This window comes from Schistocerca nitens, chromosome 6 (assembly GCF_023898315.1).
Source record: "Schistocerca nitens isolate TAMUIC-IGC-003100 chromosome 6, iqSchNite1.1, whole genome shotgun sequence".
Classification (NCBI taxonomy): Eukaryota; Metazoa; Arthropoda; class Insecta; order Orthoptera; family Acrididae; genus Schistocerca; species Schistocerca nitens.
The window spans coordinates 286,847,734-286,865,969 of record NC_064619.1 but is presented as its reverse complement, the minus strand read 5'-3'; the positions used below and the strand labels follow the sequence as shown (position 1 = coordinate 286,865,969).

The window sequence follows — 18,236 nt, the reverse complement described above, 5'->3', positions numbered from 1 at the left end:
GGACTATTACAACTCAAAAAGAAAATGTTTTGAACCAGCAGACACGATCAAACTCGTCACTACTAAAAAACTAGTGATCGGTGTCCTGTAACTATACAGCTGCATTCAGGAGTATTCGGGATACAACCAGCGGACTGAAAAACGTATACTGCTAGCAGTTCATCAGATTCCGCTGTTTCCTATCAACTTCTTGTGATAAAAAATGAAATGAGTGTGTGGCATCGTTGAGAAGTTCGGCGGCTAAGTGCAGGTTTTATTTCAATCGACGCTACATTGGGCGACTTCACGCCGGTGATGAGGATGAAATGATGATGAGGACAACACAACAGACAGTCCACGACCGGAGAAAATCTGCAACATTGCAGGGAATCGAACCCAAGCCCGTTGCACGGGAGGCAAGCACGTTACCAGCCAGTTAATCAGGCGGATTCTTATAATTATACCCACAAAGACAAAAACTGGAATACAGATCAAAATTAATTGGTCAAAAGACACACAACACTAACAGAGTTCAACGTGCGGCGAAACACGCGCTGTATCATTTGAGAGATACAGGGGTGAGCGAGTGTGCCGGGAATTATTCCAATTCACTGCTGTTCATAACGTGAATGTGCGTAACATATAAAGTATTGCGCCATAATCTAAGAATGAAATTAAAAATTCAGGTTGATTTTACAAACTTTGTCAACATACTCTTCAATGTATTAATGTTAAAATTGTCAAAACTCTGGGTGATCAGATGAATATGTTTCCCTAAATACAACGTTTTAAATAAAAAACAAGTGGCGCTAAATAATAAAGACAGAAAGCTAAAGATTGTCCAGAATATGCATATGTATGTCGCAATCAACAAGTCTCAACTTGATAGGAGCAATATTTTGGTCAAAATCGGCGTTTTTACGAAATATAGAAGGCGCTAAATATTAGACTCAGAAATTTGAAAATTCCTATGAAGCTTCAGTTTGATAAAAAAAAATTAACACTGTGACATCATTAAGCTACCTCTAACAGCTTTCAAGTAATTTACTAAAAACTAAATCTGGAACAAAAACGTCCTTATTTATAACAGAGTAAGTATCAGTTATATTAATGATAGAAAGTCCTGTTCACAGCACTTGATTACATCCATTAAATGGTAAAGTGATAGCAAGTTTCAAGAACTTAATGTAAATAAAGGCCTCTTAAAGAAGTATCTCAGAGTTCATGTTCTATTGTCAGTTCCGTCTACAATTTTAGTTGGCAAAGTTTAAATGCAGTCGAGCTCAAACTTTTTCTGTAATTAAAACCAACTTAACTCCACTCATATAAAAAATATGAATTTTATGAATTGACTTATGATAGAGTTACTAAAATATATGTATCTGAGAAAGTATCCATTTAGATGTTGCTACCATGGGCATACAGCAGATGACGGCAGGTGTTCTCTTTGGTCGTCCGCTGCGCCCAAAGACAAATACGGCCTGAGTAGTAATGACACACACACACACTTTGCACTCAACTTCCAATCGGTCCGCGTGAATCAAAACACCGGATTACGCGCTGCCTCGGATGACGTCACAGCCGGCCTGCTGCTAAACGCATGTTTTCGGTACACATAGGAAGTGAACTCGCGAGGACTGTACATCTTCCTGGATCCTGTAGATTTCCCGGAAGTAACTGTTTGTGTGCTGCCCGTAATGTTAAATAAACCTCGTGGCTATTGGTGATATTATTTTCCTCTTTTGTGGCGAGCAATTAATTTTGATTATTAGTGGTCAGGGCGAAAGACCATTTAATGGAAACTTACCGAAGAGGTCGCCTCTGAACTGCTTATAGTGCTGTTTATGATGGAGATATTATTATTATTTCTTTCTTTTCTCAGACGTTATGTCTGGTCAAAAATGGAAAGTGACGCGGACCTTGATGAAGCGTGACTTCCTTTTAACTGTACGGTATATGTTATATTGCATTTAGGAACTTTCGGGTAATTGAACATGTATCAATAATTACGGATTTCTGTAGTTGTATATAGAAGTTTGGATGTAGCTGTATTGCATTGATGTACTGGTGGATATTGTGTGGTATGACTCCTGTAGTTGATAGTATAATTGGTATAATGTCAACTTTATCCTGATGCCACATGTCCTTGACTTCCTCAGCCAGTTGGAAGTATTTTTAAATTTTTTCTCCTGTTTTCTTTTGTATATTTGTTGTATTGGGTATGGATATTTCAATTAGTTGTGTTAATTTCTTCTTTTTATTGGTGAGTATGATGACAGGTTTGTTATGTGGTGTTGTTTTATCTGTTATAATGGTTCTGTTCCAGTATAATTTGTATTCATCATTCTCCAGTACATTTTGTGGTGCATGCTTGTATGTGGGAACGTGTTGTTTTATAAGTTTATGTTGTAAGGCAAGCTGTTGATGTCTTATTTTTGCTGCATTATCATGTCTTCTGTGGTATTCTGTATTTGCTAGTATTGTACATCCGCTTGTGATGTGATCTACTGTTTCTATTTGTTGTTTGCAAAGTCTGCATTTATCTGTTGTGGTATTGGGATCTTTAATAATATGCTTGCTTTAATATCTGGTGTTTACTGTTTGATCCTGTATTGCAATCATGAATCCTTCCGTCTCACAGTATATATTGCCTTTTCTTAGCCATCTGTTGGATGCGTCTTGATCGATGTGTGGCTGTATTAGATGATACGGGTGCTTGCCATGTAGTGTTTTCTTTTTCCAATTTACTTTCTTCGTATCTGTTGATGTTATGTGATGTAAAGGGTTGTAGAGGTGGTTATGAAATTGTAGTGGTGTAGCCGATGTATTTATATGAGTGATTGCTTTGTGTATTTTGCTAGTTTCTGCTCGTTCTATAAAGAATTTTCTTAAATTGTCTACCTGTTCATAATGTAGGTTTTTTATGTCGATAAATACCCTTCCTCCTTCCTTTCTGCTTAATGTGAATCTTTCTGTTGCTGAATGTATGTGATGTATTCTATATTTGTGGCATTGTGATCGTGTAAGTGTGTTGAGTGCCTCTAGGTCTGTGTTACTCCATTTCACTACTCCAAATGAGTAGGTCAATATTGGTATGGCATAAGTATTTATAGCTTTTGTCTTGTTTCTTGCTGTCAATTCTGTTTTCAGTATTTTTGTTAGTCTTTGTCTATATTTTTCTTTTAGTTCTTTAATATTTGTATTATCTATTCCTATTTTTTGTCTGTATCCTAGATATTTATACGCATCTGTTTTTTCCATCGCTTCTATGCAGTCGCTGTGATTATCCAATATGTAATCTTCTTATTTAGTGTGTTTTCCCTTGACTATGCTATTTTTCTTACATTTGTCTGTTCCAAAAGCCATATTTATATCATTGCTGAATACTTCTGTTATCTTTAGTAATTGGTTGAGTTGTTGATTTGTTGCTGCCAGTAGTTTTAGATCATCCATGTATAGCAAATGTGTGATTTTGTGTGGGTATGTTCCAGTAATATTGTATCCATAATTTGTATTATTTAACATGTTGGATAGTGGGTTCAGAGCAAGGCAGAACCAGAAAGGACTTAATGAGTCTCCTTGGTATATTCCACGCTTAATCTGTATTGGCTGTGATGTGATATTATTTGAATTTGTTTGGATATTAAGTGTGGTTTTCCAGTTTTTCATTACTATGTTTAGGAACTGTATCAATTTAGGATCTACTTTTATATTTCCAATATGTGTAGTAACCATGAGTGGGGTACGCTATCAAAAGCTTTTTGGTAATCAATGTATGCGTAGTGTAGCGACTTTTGTTTAGTTTTAGCTTGATATGTCACCTCTGCATCTATTATCAGTTGCTCTTTACATCCTCATGCTCCTTTGCAACAGGCTTTTTGTTCTTCATTTATAATTTTGTTCTGTGTTGTATGTGACATTAATTTCTGTGTAATGACTGAAGTTAATATTTTGTATATTGTTGGTAGGCATGTTATGGGGCGATATTTAGCTGGGTTTGCTGTGTCTGCTTGATCTTTAGGTTTCAGGTAAGTTATTCCATGTGTACGTGTATCAGGGAATGTGTATGGGTCTGCAATGTAACTGTTAAATAATTTAGTTAGATGTGAATGTGTTGAGGTGAACTTCTTTAGCCAGAAATATGCTATTTTATCTTTTCCAGGGGCTTTCCAATTGTGAGTAGAATTAATTGCTTGGGTGACTTCATGTTGCAAAATTATCACTTCAGGCATTTGTGGTATCATCTTGTATGTGTCTGTTTCTGCTTGTATCCACCGTGCATGCCTGTTATGTTGTACTGGGTTTGACCATATGTTGCTCCAGAAGTGTTCCATGTCTGTTATGTTTGGTGGATTGTCTATTTTAATGTGTGCGTTATCTATTGTCTGGTAAAATTTCTTTTGGTTTGTGTTGAATGTTTGGTTTTGTTTCCTTCTATTTTCACTTTTTTTGTATCTTCTAAGTCGTTTGGCCAATGCTTGTAATTTCTGCTTCTTTTCCTCTAACTGCTCTATCACTTCTTGTTGTGAGATTTTACCTAACCTTTTTCGTTTTTTGTCTGATATTTCATTTCTTACAAATTGTGTTAGCTGTCCGATGTCTTTTCTCAGTTTTTCTATTCTGATCTGTAGCCTGTGTTGCCATGCTGGTTTTGTGGGTTTCTTCTGTGTGTTGGTTGGTTCTGATCTCTGCCTAGTGTACATATTTAGTGTAGTGAGTGCTCCTATATAAATCAGTAGTTGTAACTCTTCCATATTTATTTATTTTGTTATTATGACTGTGTTGATAGTTGTTATTGTTGTTTCGACTTGTGGGTTATTTGGTGGTCTACGCAAGAATGGTCTAATGTCTGTAACTGTGTCTTTGTATTCTATATATGTCAGCTGAAATTTTTCTTCTATATCTAACATGTGTGTCACATCATGTTCTATTTGTGCTTGTTCTGGTGGCCATCTTAAGATTTCGTTTTCCTCTGATTGTTTAATTGATGCGTGTTGTTCTTTGCTTGTCTGCTCTGATTGCACATTATTTTGTTCCAGTATTTGTTGTACTTGTTGTTTGATGTTTTCTAATTCTGACTCGGGTATCCTGTTATTTTTGATTATTACACGGATCTGATCAGTTAGTCGTTGTTCTGTTAAAAATTTTAATTCTAGGTATCTCGTAATAAATGTTGTGTATACTTGTGATCTGTATCCAGTTGTGTTTGTTCCTAAGTTTGTTGCTTGGTAATAACAGAACATGAGGTGTCGGTTAACTTCATCTGACCATCTCATCCTCTGTCTTTGTTTTCCTTCTAGAGTGGTTGCAAGAAGCATGTCCTGCAAAACACCTCTATTTGGATTTAAATCATTTTCCGTGTGGCTAGCAGTGTCGTTACTATTGTGGACAGGCATATGGTTCAAGCGTCGTCCCCGACCATGACAGCGCTTGTCCGAGGCTTCATTAGTTCTGTCCTGAACCAACTAATCACACTAAAAGGGGGGTTAGCCCTATTAGTGGTTTGTTCTTTTCGTCGCCTTTTACGACTGGCAGAACATACCGAAGGCCTATTCTTTTCCTGGGCCTCCACGGGGTTTATTATTATTATTGTTATTGTTATTATTATTATTATTAATTATTATTATTATCAGGAATTTTATTATGTTCCGCGTATGAAGTTTTATTGAATATATGAATCAGTTACAGCTCAAAACTTTTATTTACAATCATAATACCTGATCCCACTGAATAAACAGAGAGTAGAAGCATTTCTTCCAGTGACCACAAGAAGGATGTCAACTCGCAGATTGGAAACTGTGAGCCGGCCGAAGTGGCCGTGCGGTTAAAGGCGCTGCAGTCTGGAACCGCAAGACCGCTACGGTCGCAGGTTCGAATCCTGCCTCGGGCATGGATGTTTGTGATGTCCTTAGGTTAGTTAGGTTTAACTAGTTCTAAGTTCTAGGGGACTAATGACCTCAGCAGTTGAGTCCCATAGTGCTCAGAGCCATTTGAACCATTTTTTTGGAAACTGTGGTCAGTATGTTCTCCATCGCTTTCTGGCTGACCGCCAAAATAGTTTTCAGGCAATAATACAAGGCAGCGAGCAATAATTCTTATTCCACCAGCCGCCCCACAAAGTTTCTTATAGAAAAAAATATAATTTCATTAGATCGTTCCAAGTTCATCTTGTTCATGATACACCACCTCCATCAAGGCACTGCTTCCATAATCTGATATGAAGCTTCTTCCTTCGGAGCACATGCATGCTCACTAACGGACAACATCCGCCTAGATAACCGGAAAAAGATTAATTTGAAGTCTGTACCTGCACACAAAAGTTACCTGTATTGAAGCATTAACCTTATGGAACATGAAGATTAGCTCAATCTCAATAAGGTACGTACAACACAATTAAAACATCACCCACTACGGCCATAACGTCCGCAAATCGCCTTCTACACTTACGACAACTGCCAGCAGTTGCCTCAATTTGGGAAGCTCCGAGGAGCTCCAAGAAATTGTTTTCAACGTGGTGACTTTTCAACCACTCAGACTATGGAGCAATATTCAAGAGCTTTCATTTCGTTCTCCCACTAATAGCAGTGCTCTGCAGTGTGCTGTTTCATGCCTAGATATTTCAGAATTTTATTTCCTACAGCTGCAGGAATACACCTGCCTTCATGGAAAACTTACTAGTCCTTAATCTAGCCTCGCAGGTTCCAGCTGTAAACTGCTTTACACAAATTACTAAAAGTTTGAGCCATCGTTTTCAGACTTTCTCTAGATGCAGGAATGATCTCTTGAATCCACAATATCCGATGAACCCATGGATCTCCATGAGGTCTCTTTTAATCCATTCTTATTGTTGGCTGTAGCAGATATTTTACTACTACCCGATTTACCTTTAGTGTATATTTACTTTTCCGTGCAGTTCAGACTTCTTTTAATACTCTATACTGTTCACCAATTTTTCTAGGTCGACATATCGTATGAAACTGTCCTAATGTTCCTTGAAACGTTCTTCCACTGTCAAGATTAATGCCAGAACTGCCTTTCCTAAAGCCAGAATGAGGCATTCTTGGATTATTTCAGGGCTCAAATCTTGGATTATCAGTTGAGAATAATGATGTCACTTGGTTGGTTAATCCGAGATTTCACTACATAAATTCTCCTAAAGAGATGTGTGAATGTCTATGGAGGAATGGCAGCCCATTCTCCCTGAGGACCCGAAACAGAGACGTTAGTGATTGTGGACACTGAGGCCTGGAGCGAACTCTGTGTTCTAACTCATTCCAAAGATCTCCCAGAGTGTTCAGGTCGGGACTCTGGGAAGGCCAATCCATTTAAGGAATGTTACTATCCACAAACCATTGGCTCATAGACGCTACTTTATGATAGGGTGCATTGTAATGCTGACAGTAACAATAATCATCTCTAAACAGTTCTTCTGCTGTAAGCAATACACAATGCTGCAAAACAGGTTCACATCCTTACGCATTTGACGTTATCTTAACCGCAATAAGGATACCATACAGTAACCACGAAAAATGTCCCCAAAGCGTAAAAACGGCTCTTCCGAATTTGTACTGTACGTGTCCTGTTTGCACCACACATGATTGCAGGTAACTCCCTCCACCAATTTTCCTAGCCCAAATCCTTCCATCGGATTTACCACAGGGTACAGCGTGGTTCATCAACCGTTCTCTGGCCTCGCTCTTTACACCCCCTCAAGCTTAGAATTGACTACAGGAATGCGTGCCTTATGAGAAGCTGCTCGACCATTGTACTCTATTAGTTTTAACTACCAGCGCACAACGTTGTGGTAGCTAGACTGATGGTGTCACTTTGTAACTCACGAGTAATTCCTTTTACAGATTTCATGAGATTTTTTACAACCAACCTCGGCAATGCTCGACGTCTCTGTCATTCATTACGTGAGGTCTGCCTGATCTTGGTTTTAGATATTGTTGTTCTTCTACGGCTCCACTTCAGAATCAAGTCATCAACACCGAGCGAGGTGGCGCAGTGGTTAGACACTGGACTCGCATTCGGGAGGACGACGGTTCAATCCCGCGTCCGGCCATCCTGATTTAGGTTTTCCGTGATTTCCCTAAATCGCTCCAGGCAAATGCCGGGATGGTTCCTTTCAAAGGGCACGGCCGACTTCATTCCCCGTCCTTCCCTAATCCGATGAGACCGATGACCTCGCTGTCTGGTCTCCTTCCCCAAAAACAACCAACCAACCATCATCAACAATCGACTTGGGCAGCTTTACAGTCACTAGTCTACGTTCGAAGCCAGCGGGCCCTCCTGATCGACCCTTTCTGCTATTCCTGCTTATCTGCTGTCAACTCAATACTCCCCGCCTCCTTTTATACCTGCTGATCCGCGTCCCATGAAATCTAGTGGTCAATTGTGCATTACGTACAGGTATCTGGATACTACTGATCTGATCGTGTATTGAAAACAGCTTGTCAGCAAACACAAGACGTTAAGCTACTATTAAAGTACATTTTAGGAGGAGGAGCATAAAGCATTTATTGGTGGCCAATTCCTTCTACGTCACTGATGAATTTCATAGCAGAACCAATGAAGTGCTAATTATAAAGTACATCACAAGATTTGAGTGCTCCATAATATCTGACTTTGGCAAAGTTTCAGTACAGTAAAGTGATCCGTGTGGGTAAGATTTAAAAAATGTTTTTGTTTTTGACGATATCAGAATAACAAAGTGTTTAGAGGACTGCTACCATAGCAAAAGCCAATGAGAGAACGCGCTTGGTCGCACCTTCTGTTCCGTTCACTGTTGTTAAATCTGTCTGCTACTGCGGGTAGTGGCTACTGTAATCAGTTGTAGATGATGCTCGCGGCCGATGACATAGACAGTTGTGGTACGTATCGCGGAGTGCTTTGTTTTACTGTGCACCGAACTTATTTTGCGCAGCAGAATGTCTGAAGCTTGCAGCGGAAGTATTCAAAAAACTGTGATCGCTAAACGGAAAGTTCAGCAACCAGCTCATGTTTTGCATCGTCAGACATGTGAGTCTGTGTGCTCCGTGCGAGCCTCTTACGAACGCAGTCGACAGAACTGCAACCGCTTCGAAGATACATGAAAACGCTGTCGTCAAAGTTTGTAAGGAAGATACTGTGCGGAAGGGGGCGAGTCTGAAGATAGACGTTGATTGTGGATATTTTATCACAAACACAGTCCTTTTGAATGTTCAGACATGTCACTGAAACCGCCCAAAGATGTTAACAACCATACATGAGCAGCGCCTATTAGACGAAGGGGATCCGACAGCCGATCAGTTCCAGTCATTCCACCACGAAGCAGGTACACGGCTCGTGTTGTCTGTAGTTCAACCATGCCTAGACGGTCAATACCGCTGATCGATCGCGTCCGCATTGTTACTTTGTGCCAGGAAGAGCTCTCAACAAAAGAAGTTCCAGACGTCTCGGAGTGAACCAAAGTGATGTTATTCTGACATGGAGGAAATACAGAGATACAGGAACTGTCGATGGCAAGCCCCGCTCAGGCCGCCCAAGGGCTACTACTGCAGTGGATGACCGCTACCTACGGATTATGACTCAGAGGAACCCTGACAGTAATGCAACCATGTTGAATAATACATTTCGTGCAACCACAGGACGTAGTGTTACGACTCAAAATGTTCAAATGTGTGTAAATTCCTAAGGGACCAAACTGCTTAGGTCATCGGTCCCTAGACTCACACACTACTTAAGCTAACTTAAACTAACCTTAAACTAACTTATGCTAAGAACAACACACACACCCATGCCCGAGGGAGGACTCGAACCTCCGGCGGGGTTGTAACTGAAACTGTGCGCAATAGGCTGCATTATGTGCAACTTCACTACCGACGTCCATGGCGAGGTCCGTCTTTGCAAGCACACCATGCAGCACGGTACGGATGGGCCCAACAACATGCCGAATGGACCGCTCAGGATTGGCATCACGCTCTTGAGCCGTGCTGCAGCTCGCGTTGGTGCTGTTTGTAAGTTTCCGTCCTCTGTTGGAGACCAGACGGTATCGTTTATTCGGCATGATTGCGGTTGTTTGTCTTCTTCTTGTGTTGACTGGCGCCACTCGGTTTCGCAAGCGTTATCTGTCCACTAGTGGCAGCAGTGTAGTAACTGTTGTCCTATCTTTGGGGCGACGTCGCTGTTTTGCCGGGTCGTGTGCGTGTGAGTGTGCGAGTTCGATTGGGGACTCAGGAGGAGCCAGGTCCACGCAGCGCGAGAACACGCCGGGACCGGTTGCGGCACTCATGGATTGCCGAATGGAAGAGATGTGGTCACGAGGTTGCACGACCTCGTCGTAAACTGGATTCAGAAAGCTTTATGTGTTGCTGCTCGTAGGATCGCCGAGGCGAAGAGCAGCGAGTGGAGTGCTTTCTACTCTGGTGGTAGTGGTTACTTTCTCGTTCTGGGCGCTCTAAACACAGTATTCTGGGGACCTAATGCAGACCGCCGGTTCCGGCTTTGGCGTATTGTTCCATCGTTGCATTTGGTTTATTGGACGTCAGGTAGCTTCACCAAGAGTATTATTAGTCATTCGTTAGACTGCCACTAGTCTGAGTTTGCATCTTGTGAAGTGAATGCAACTCTTGGCTGCCTATCTCATTACTCGCGAAAGTGTTTGTTGCCAGAAGTTCTCAGAGGTCGATTCCTGGTGCACTGTCTGGATCAGTTGCTTATTTTTTTAATTAACTTTGCTATTGCATTTGCTGTTTTACAGCAGGTTTCAAATTTTTTTAATTTATTGTCATGCTTGGAGTGTAAGGCCTTCAGCCGTGATTGTCGTCGCTTGCCTTAAAATTCTAATTTGGTACTGTATTAACGCAGTAAGCCTTTAAAACCTTGTTTACTGCCATTCCTGGCGTCTGATCTCGTCTGCTGTGTTTGTGGCAACTTACCTTTAATATTTCAATATCTATAATTTGTAGTTGCAGCGAGTTGTAAACAATTCTTAATTTATTGCCGTTCCTGGCGTGTAAGACCCTCTGCCCGGATCACAGTGGCTTGCTTTTAAAACATTATCTGTTGTATCTGTGTTTAATGGTGATTTGTTAAATCGTAGCTCACTGAGAACACTATTATTTACACAGTTGTTTATTCCTTCATTAATTATGTGTGGTATTTTTTTATTTATTGCTGAGTCTGCAATTAGCCGGCCGCTGTGGCCGAGCTGTTCTAGGCGCTTCAGTCTGGAACCGCGCGACCTCTACGGCTGCAGGTTCGAATTCTGCCTCGGGCATGGTTGTGTGTGATGTCCTTAGGTTAGTTAGGTTTAAGTAGCTCTAAGTTCTAGGGGACTGATGATCTCAGATGTTAAGTCCCATAGTGCTCAGAGACATTTGAACCATTTTTTTGAGTCTGGAATTATTGGTTAATAAATTGTGTGTAACTGTAAAAGGCAAACAATAGTAACTGATTACGACACCGTCCACAATCGTACCGAAACCTGTCTTCCCTTTTCTCCCAGGTTTCAGTTCCCTTCACCGATGAGTGTCGCATATGCCTTCAACTAGACAATCGTCGGAGACGTGTTTGGAGGCAACCCGGTCAGGCTGAACGCCTTAGACACACTGTCCAGCGAGTGCAGCAAGGTGGAGGTTTCCTGCTGTTTTTGGGAGGCTTTATGTGGGGCCAACTTACGCCGCTGGTGGTCATGGAAGGCGCCGTAACGACTGTACGATACGTGAATGCCATCCTCCGACCATATCGGCAGCATACTGGCGAGGCATTCGTCTTCATGCACGACAATTCGCGCCGCCATTGCGCACATCTTGTGAATGACTTCCTTCAGGATAACGACATCGCTCGACCAGAGTGGCCAGCATGTTCTCCAGACATGAACCCTACCGAACATGCCTGGGATGTATTGAAAAGGGCTGTTTATGGACGACGTGACCCGCCAACCACTCTGGGGGATCTACGCCGAATAGCCGTTGAGCAATGGGACAATCTGGACCAACAGTGCCTTGATGAACTTGTGGATAGTATGCCACGACGAATACAGGCATGCATCAATGCAAGAGGACGTGCTAATGGGTATTAGAGGTACCGGTGTGTACAGCATTCTGGACCACCACCTCTGAAGGTCTCGCTGTATGGTGGTGCAACATCAATGTGTGGTTTTCGTGAACAATAAAACGGCGGAAATGATACTTATGTTGATATCTATGCCAATTTTCTGTACAGTTTCCGGAATTATAGGAGCCGACGTGATGCAAAACTTTTTTTGATGCGTGTACATTAATATTACGAGAGAAAAGAGTATCCAAGTATAGAAAAACTGAGCGTTGCTCCTGGCGTGGTGGAGTTATTCAGCAGCAGCAAGTTTTCTTTTTTAACGGTTGTCAGAGCCCTCGGTTTGTGATACAAGAAAGGTTAATGGACTAAAAATAATAATGTGGAGAAGTGGCATCATAGCGTGGCGTTGTCGATTTTTAAGAGACCTGGATAAACGCCGGTCATTCCGTCAGAAAAGACTGGATATATGATAGCATATGTTGAAGTTCTGCTGTTCCCATTGGAAAGGGCGTAAGGATTATTGTCTTTAATGCTGGAAATGCATCTGATTTCGTACTTAACTGTATCCTCGTGTAAAAATCGAGGAAAACAACCGACTACCACGAGGAGATGGACCACGACAGTTTACTGAAATCATAGCATTGAGATACTAAAGATGAAGCTTAGACGATGGCAACGTACACAGCCGACTTTGTTGAAAGGTACAAAAACCACAGTGTGAAAATTCTGGGTGTTTTATGTAACGCGAAGCTCATGGAAACTGCGGGGTCCGCAGCTCGTGGTCGTGCGGTAGCGTTCTCGCTTCCCACGCCCGGGTTCCCGGGTTAGATTCCCGGGGGGATCAGAGATTTTCTCTGCCTCGTGATGACTGGGTGTTGTGTGATGTACTTAGGTTAGTTAGGTTTAAGTTGTTCTAAGTTCTAGGGGACTGATGACGATAGATGTTAAGTCCCATAGTGCTCAGAGCCATTTGAACCATGTTTTGAAACTTTGGTAAAAAGCCACAGTTTCAACAGTTGTTGTGGACGAGGTAGCTAAAGAACATGGCCACAGAGTCCTTAGACTTCCACCACTACCGCTACCTCAACACCATCGAAAATGTTTGGGCGGAGGTCAAACATTATGTGGTAACAAATAACAGCTTCACTGTACCAAAAATTCAAAAATTGTTAGAGTAGCCAGTAGCACAAATAACGCCAGAGAAGAGGAGTAATGTTGTAGGCCACACAGATTTTGAGGGAGCATGCAAAGGTGGAATGAGCGTAGAAAGTAATAATAAAAATACAGTTATGTTCTTAGGCGATTCAAGTGACTCTTCCAGGGACCAGAGCTCAGATAACGACAGAGTCGAGGAAGACAGTGATTCTAAAATAAGTGCTGTTTCATCTTTGCCGTAATTCGTCTTTATTTTTGTGTTTGTGCTTCATACTTTTTGACTGAATGATATGTAATAAATTTCATCTCATTATTAAGTAATACTCCTCCGCACAAGTATGCACACTATAGTGACTAAGTGCTGAAGAACACATTGAAAATGTGTAAGTGCTAATTTTACTTTTAAATACTTATTTTGGTATTGTTTGTTATTGTATTTACATGGTCGATTCAGACCTATCTTAGCACCCCTTTCGTATCGAATACGACGGCCGAACGTGATTCGTTCCGATTACTGCAAAAGACAGTGCTCTTCCTGTTGCTTTTGATGAGATTTACAACTAATAGAAACACCGTATCATTTTATACACAGGAGTGCGTTAATTAAGCGGCGAGTATATTACGCTCCTGTAAAGCGAACTCAATACCGCACGTTGAAAGGCGGCGTGAGAAGGTATTCAGTATGGAACTGCACAGCTTTTGCTGCTACGGCCATAATGGGGGACACGAACCGGCGAACCGACAATATTGCCACCATCCACGCTCAACCGCGCTCGCTGTCAATCATTTGTTGTTATCATCCGGGTATTGCAGAGCGTACTAATTATCTAACGCAGTTTAGTATGTCTGTCGTAAGATTTTGAAATAAATGAAAAAATACAACGTGTGGCTACAAAATAACAGAACTGATGCTTTCACCGAGTAAGCACGCATGCGCCAAAGATGAACGACCAGTTGCTGCGAAACGTGAATCCTAAACAGTCGAATGTGGCATCTCTGATGTCTGCAGAGAAATCATTATGGTTATGGCCTCCTCCGTTTGTTTAAGAGCTGTTGTTTTATTTTGCCGCAAAAATGATAAGTGTAATAATAGATCAACGAACTGCCGTGAAGTTCCACATGGGACTTGGAAAAACTGCTACTGAAACCTATCTTTTACTAAGATAAGTGTCTGGCGAAAACTGTTTACCACGTACAGTACGCGAGTTTTTGAGTGTTTCAAGCATTTCCAAGATAGAAGAGAAGCCGTTGAGGCAGATTCACATCCAGGCCGCCTTTCAACGTCAAAAACGGATGAAAATGTCGATAAAGGGAAGTAAGTTGATTCGATCGGACCGTCGGTTGAGCAATCGAGCGAAGGAAACTGAAGCAATTGACAAAGAGTGAGTGTGAGAAATCTTACACCACCAATTTAACAAGATTAAAGTGTGTGCAAAACTGGTGGCGAAACTTCTGACGATCGAACAAAAATAAGGTCGTGTAAATGTTTGTACTGAAGCTATGAATACGACTGAAAATAATTATAATTTCTTGGAAAGGGTCATAACATTGGTTTTTCACTTGTCATCCAGAAACTACAGTGAGTCCAAAAAGTATTCCTCTAGCTGCATGTCTTTTAGAAAACAAAGTCTGTGTAACATGAAAATAAATGTATGCAAAATCTAAAGAGCCAGTCATGTAAGAGGTACCGCGTAAGTTCTTTTTGTTGAAAAGCAAGGAAAGAAAAGCATCCAAATCGACAGCAAGGTTAACAAAATAGAAAATGTAATAGAAGAGCTAGTTCATAAAGTGTTCGTCCACCATCTGAACATGCCGAGTCTGCGCCCAGTGATTAAACTATGACGCTGGCCCACGGCACACACTAGAGTCAGCCGAGCGCAGCCCCACTCTATCGCTTGTGTGTGGTTCTGAAAGGCGCCGATACAGTGCAATTAGCACCATCGGCCGTAAGGGTAGTGAGACGACGCTGATCGAAAGGAAACTTATTCTGCGCTTACATAAAGAGTGAAAATCTTCTTACGAGATTGCTAAAGTAGTCGGTACACCTAGATCGACGGTTCAGTCGATAATAGATCTATTTTGCGCAACAAAATCACTAAGAAACTAACCACGTACCGGATGCCCTCACACACTGACTGATGCAGACGTGAGATTTAAATGAAGAAGAAACCTAAAATCAGCGCTCCTGAGTTGGCTGGTGAGTTAGTCTAGGGGAAAGAAGGTATGTGCCAACACAATCAGAAATACCTTCAAAACGTATAGGTATCACGACCGGGTAGCGCGCAAGAAATTTGGGGTCAATGAACAGAATCGAAAGAAACGTCTTCATTTTGCGATGCAACATAGATTCAAAAAAGAAGACTTCTGAAATAGATTAACATTTTCTAATGAGAGTAAATATAACGTATTCGTGTCGGATGGTAGGCGAAGAAGAATGCGGAGATGTTGCCACGCAATCTTGTGCCAACGGTTAAACACAGTGGTGGCTCCCTGATGCTGTGGGGCTGTATGAGTGCTGCGGGTGTTGGAAAATTACATTTCATAGAAGGTACAATGGATCATCATATGTATGTCAACATTTTAAAGGACAATCTGAATTCTAGCGCCGAAAAATTGGGTCTGCAAGGAAGTTACATTTTTCTACAAGATAACGACCCAAAGCATATGGCTCTAAATACAAGGCTGTGGCTCCTGTACAATACCCCAAAACGACTTAACACCTCTCCTCAGAGCCCAGACATTAATCCTATTGAACACCTTTGGAAAGTACTGGAAGATAGCCTGAGGAGAAGACACATTTCTAAAAAGAGAGACCTAAAAGAAGCACTTCAAGACGAATGGGACAAAATTCCAGCCTCTCCGACGGCACATTTGGTCAAGTCGATGCCCAGACGATTACAAGCAGTAATAGCTGCAAAGGGAAACCGCACTAAATATTAATTTTTGTAACTGAAATAATATTTTCAGGTTGTAAATTTAAAAAAAAAATATGCGTGGCGAATACTTTTTGAAGTAGCCCTTGAATAAATTCACCATTTTGTCAAATTTGTTATCGCTATGGAGGTAGTTATTTTCTTATCCATCAATAAAAATGACTTCCAAGGTTCGTTGCGTATGACTGGATGTTCACGTTTTATGTTCCCTTCCTTTCACGTGACATACACTTAGTTTTTTCAAAAAAAAATTACGACTATACGAATACTTTTTGGACTCACTGTAAGCGCCATCCCATGCAGTGGAAGGGCACAGCTTCACTGAGCGCTGAAAAAGCACGAATGAGCAAATCAAGATTGAAAATGATGATTGTTTACCTGGTTTTATTTTTTTCCATCTCCACACTTTCGGGCTCGTCATTCGGAATATGTAGAATGAATAGAACAGGGTGTCTATTGTAAGCTAATCTTTCGCCGCGGTGGGACTCACCGGCGGTGCCTATGGAGTTGATGTTGTCGCAGGAGACGGCCTTGGTGGGCACGTAGCCATTGCTGGCGGTGGGGGCGGAGGAGGCGTCTCTGGCGGGGCTGCCGCCGGCGCTGCTGCCCCCGCCGCTCAGGTCGGCCTCCGTGCAGCCCGACGCCGTGGAGGCGGCATCCTCCGCGTCCGACGCCGCTCCCGCCGCCACCCCCACCACGGAGGCGGCCAGCGAGCGCAGGCCGTCGTCGCGCACCAGGTGCGAGGTGCTGCAGCTCTTGTACAGCGCCGCCGCGCTCACGTCCGACGCCGAGCCGGCCGCACTGCTGCATGCCGAGCCGCCGCGGAACGGGCTCACCTGAGGATGGACGCGCAGCTGTCAGCGAAACGCCGCCACGAAGCCTCACGCGTATGCAGAACTGTGCCATTCATTTAAGTTCTTTATGAATCTTGGAAACTGAGGTTTAACTACTCACAGATGGCGAGGCTGAGAGAAATCTACACTAACAGAAAAAAGAATCGCAACACCAAAAAATGCGTTTGTCTGGTAAGATATTTAACCGATAAACATTGAAAGATCTCAGATTAATGTAAACGCGAGGCAAGCCATTGCAATTGTGAAATTCCGAAATGCTGGTACATTAATAACCAGTGCGACCGCCAGAATGGTGACTGCAAGCAAGCGAACGTGCGTGCATTGTACTGTACTGGTGTTACATGTCAGTTTCTGGGATAGAGTTCCATGCCTTTTGCACTTGGTCGGTCAAGGCAGGGCTGACGAATGCTGTTTGCGGATGATCTGCCATATTTGTTCGGCTGGAGACAGATCTGGCCAAGAAGACAAAATGGTTGAAATGGCTCTGAGCACTATGGGACTTAACTTCTGAGGTCATCAGTCGCCTAGAATTAGAACTAATTAAACCTAACTAACCTAAGGACATCACATACATCCATGCCCGAGGCAGGATTCGAACGTGCGTCCGTTGTGGTCGCTCGGTTCCAGACTGTAGCGCCTAGAATCGCACGGCCACTCCCCAGTTGGGTTCCTTCTAACCAACACACGGCCTTCACTGGCTCCGAGGCAGAACCAGATTTCATCAGAAATCACAATAGATCTCCAACCTGCCCTCCAATGATATCTGGCTTGGTACCACCGAAGTCGCAAGTGGCGGTGGTTTGGGGTCAGTGGAACGCACGCTGCAGAGCGTCTAGCTGAGCTGTCCTTGAAGTAACCAATGCCTCACTGCAGTACCAAATACTAACCAAATTGCTGCTGCAGATGCAGTACGATGTGTCAGAGCCATACGCCGCACACGATGGTCCTCTCTGTAGTCCCACGCGGCCATCCGGAGACTGGTCTTCTTATGACCGCATATCCTCATGACTACCACTGCCAACTGTCATGTATAGTTACTACAATCCTGCCAAGCCTTTCTGCAGTATCGCAGAAAAAACAAACAGCCACCTTCTCGTAGCCATATTACAGGGCCTCGCTCTCAATGACGTGCTGATAACGGCATCTTCCTCGACTTTAAAGGCGTTCTAGAATAACATCAGCTCACAACGTCGACCGTGAAAGGTAACTAACGCTGACGACCTTTACAGCGTTTATTTAAATCGAACCTGATTTTCATCCTCATAGTGGGGCTACT

General features: G+C 42.4%; 1 protein-coding gene across 1 annotated transcript in view; it reads right to left on the bottom strand.

Moving 5' to 3' along the window:
* LOC126263323 (serine/arginine repetitive matrix protein 1-like) overlaps positions 1–18,236 on the bottom strand; it is a 550,556-nt gene that overhangs the window by 161,804 nt on the left and 370,516 nt on the right. Inside the window, exon 4 of the mRNA XM_049960412.1 lies at positions 16,597–16,942. Coding sequence (XP_049816369.1) covers positions 16,597–16,942 — 346 coding nt within the window. The remainder of the gene's footprint in view (positions 1–16,596; positions 16,943–18,236) is intronic.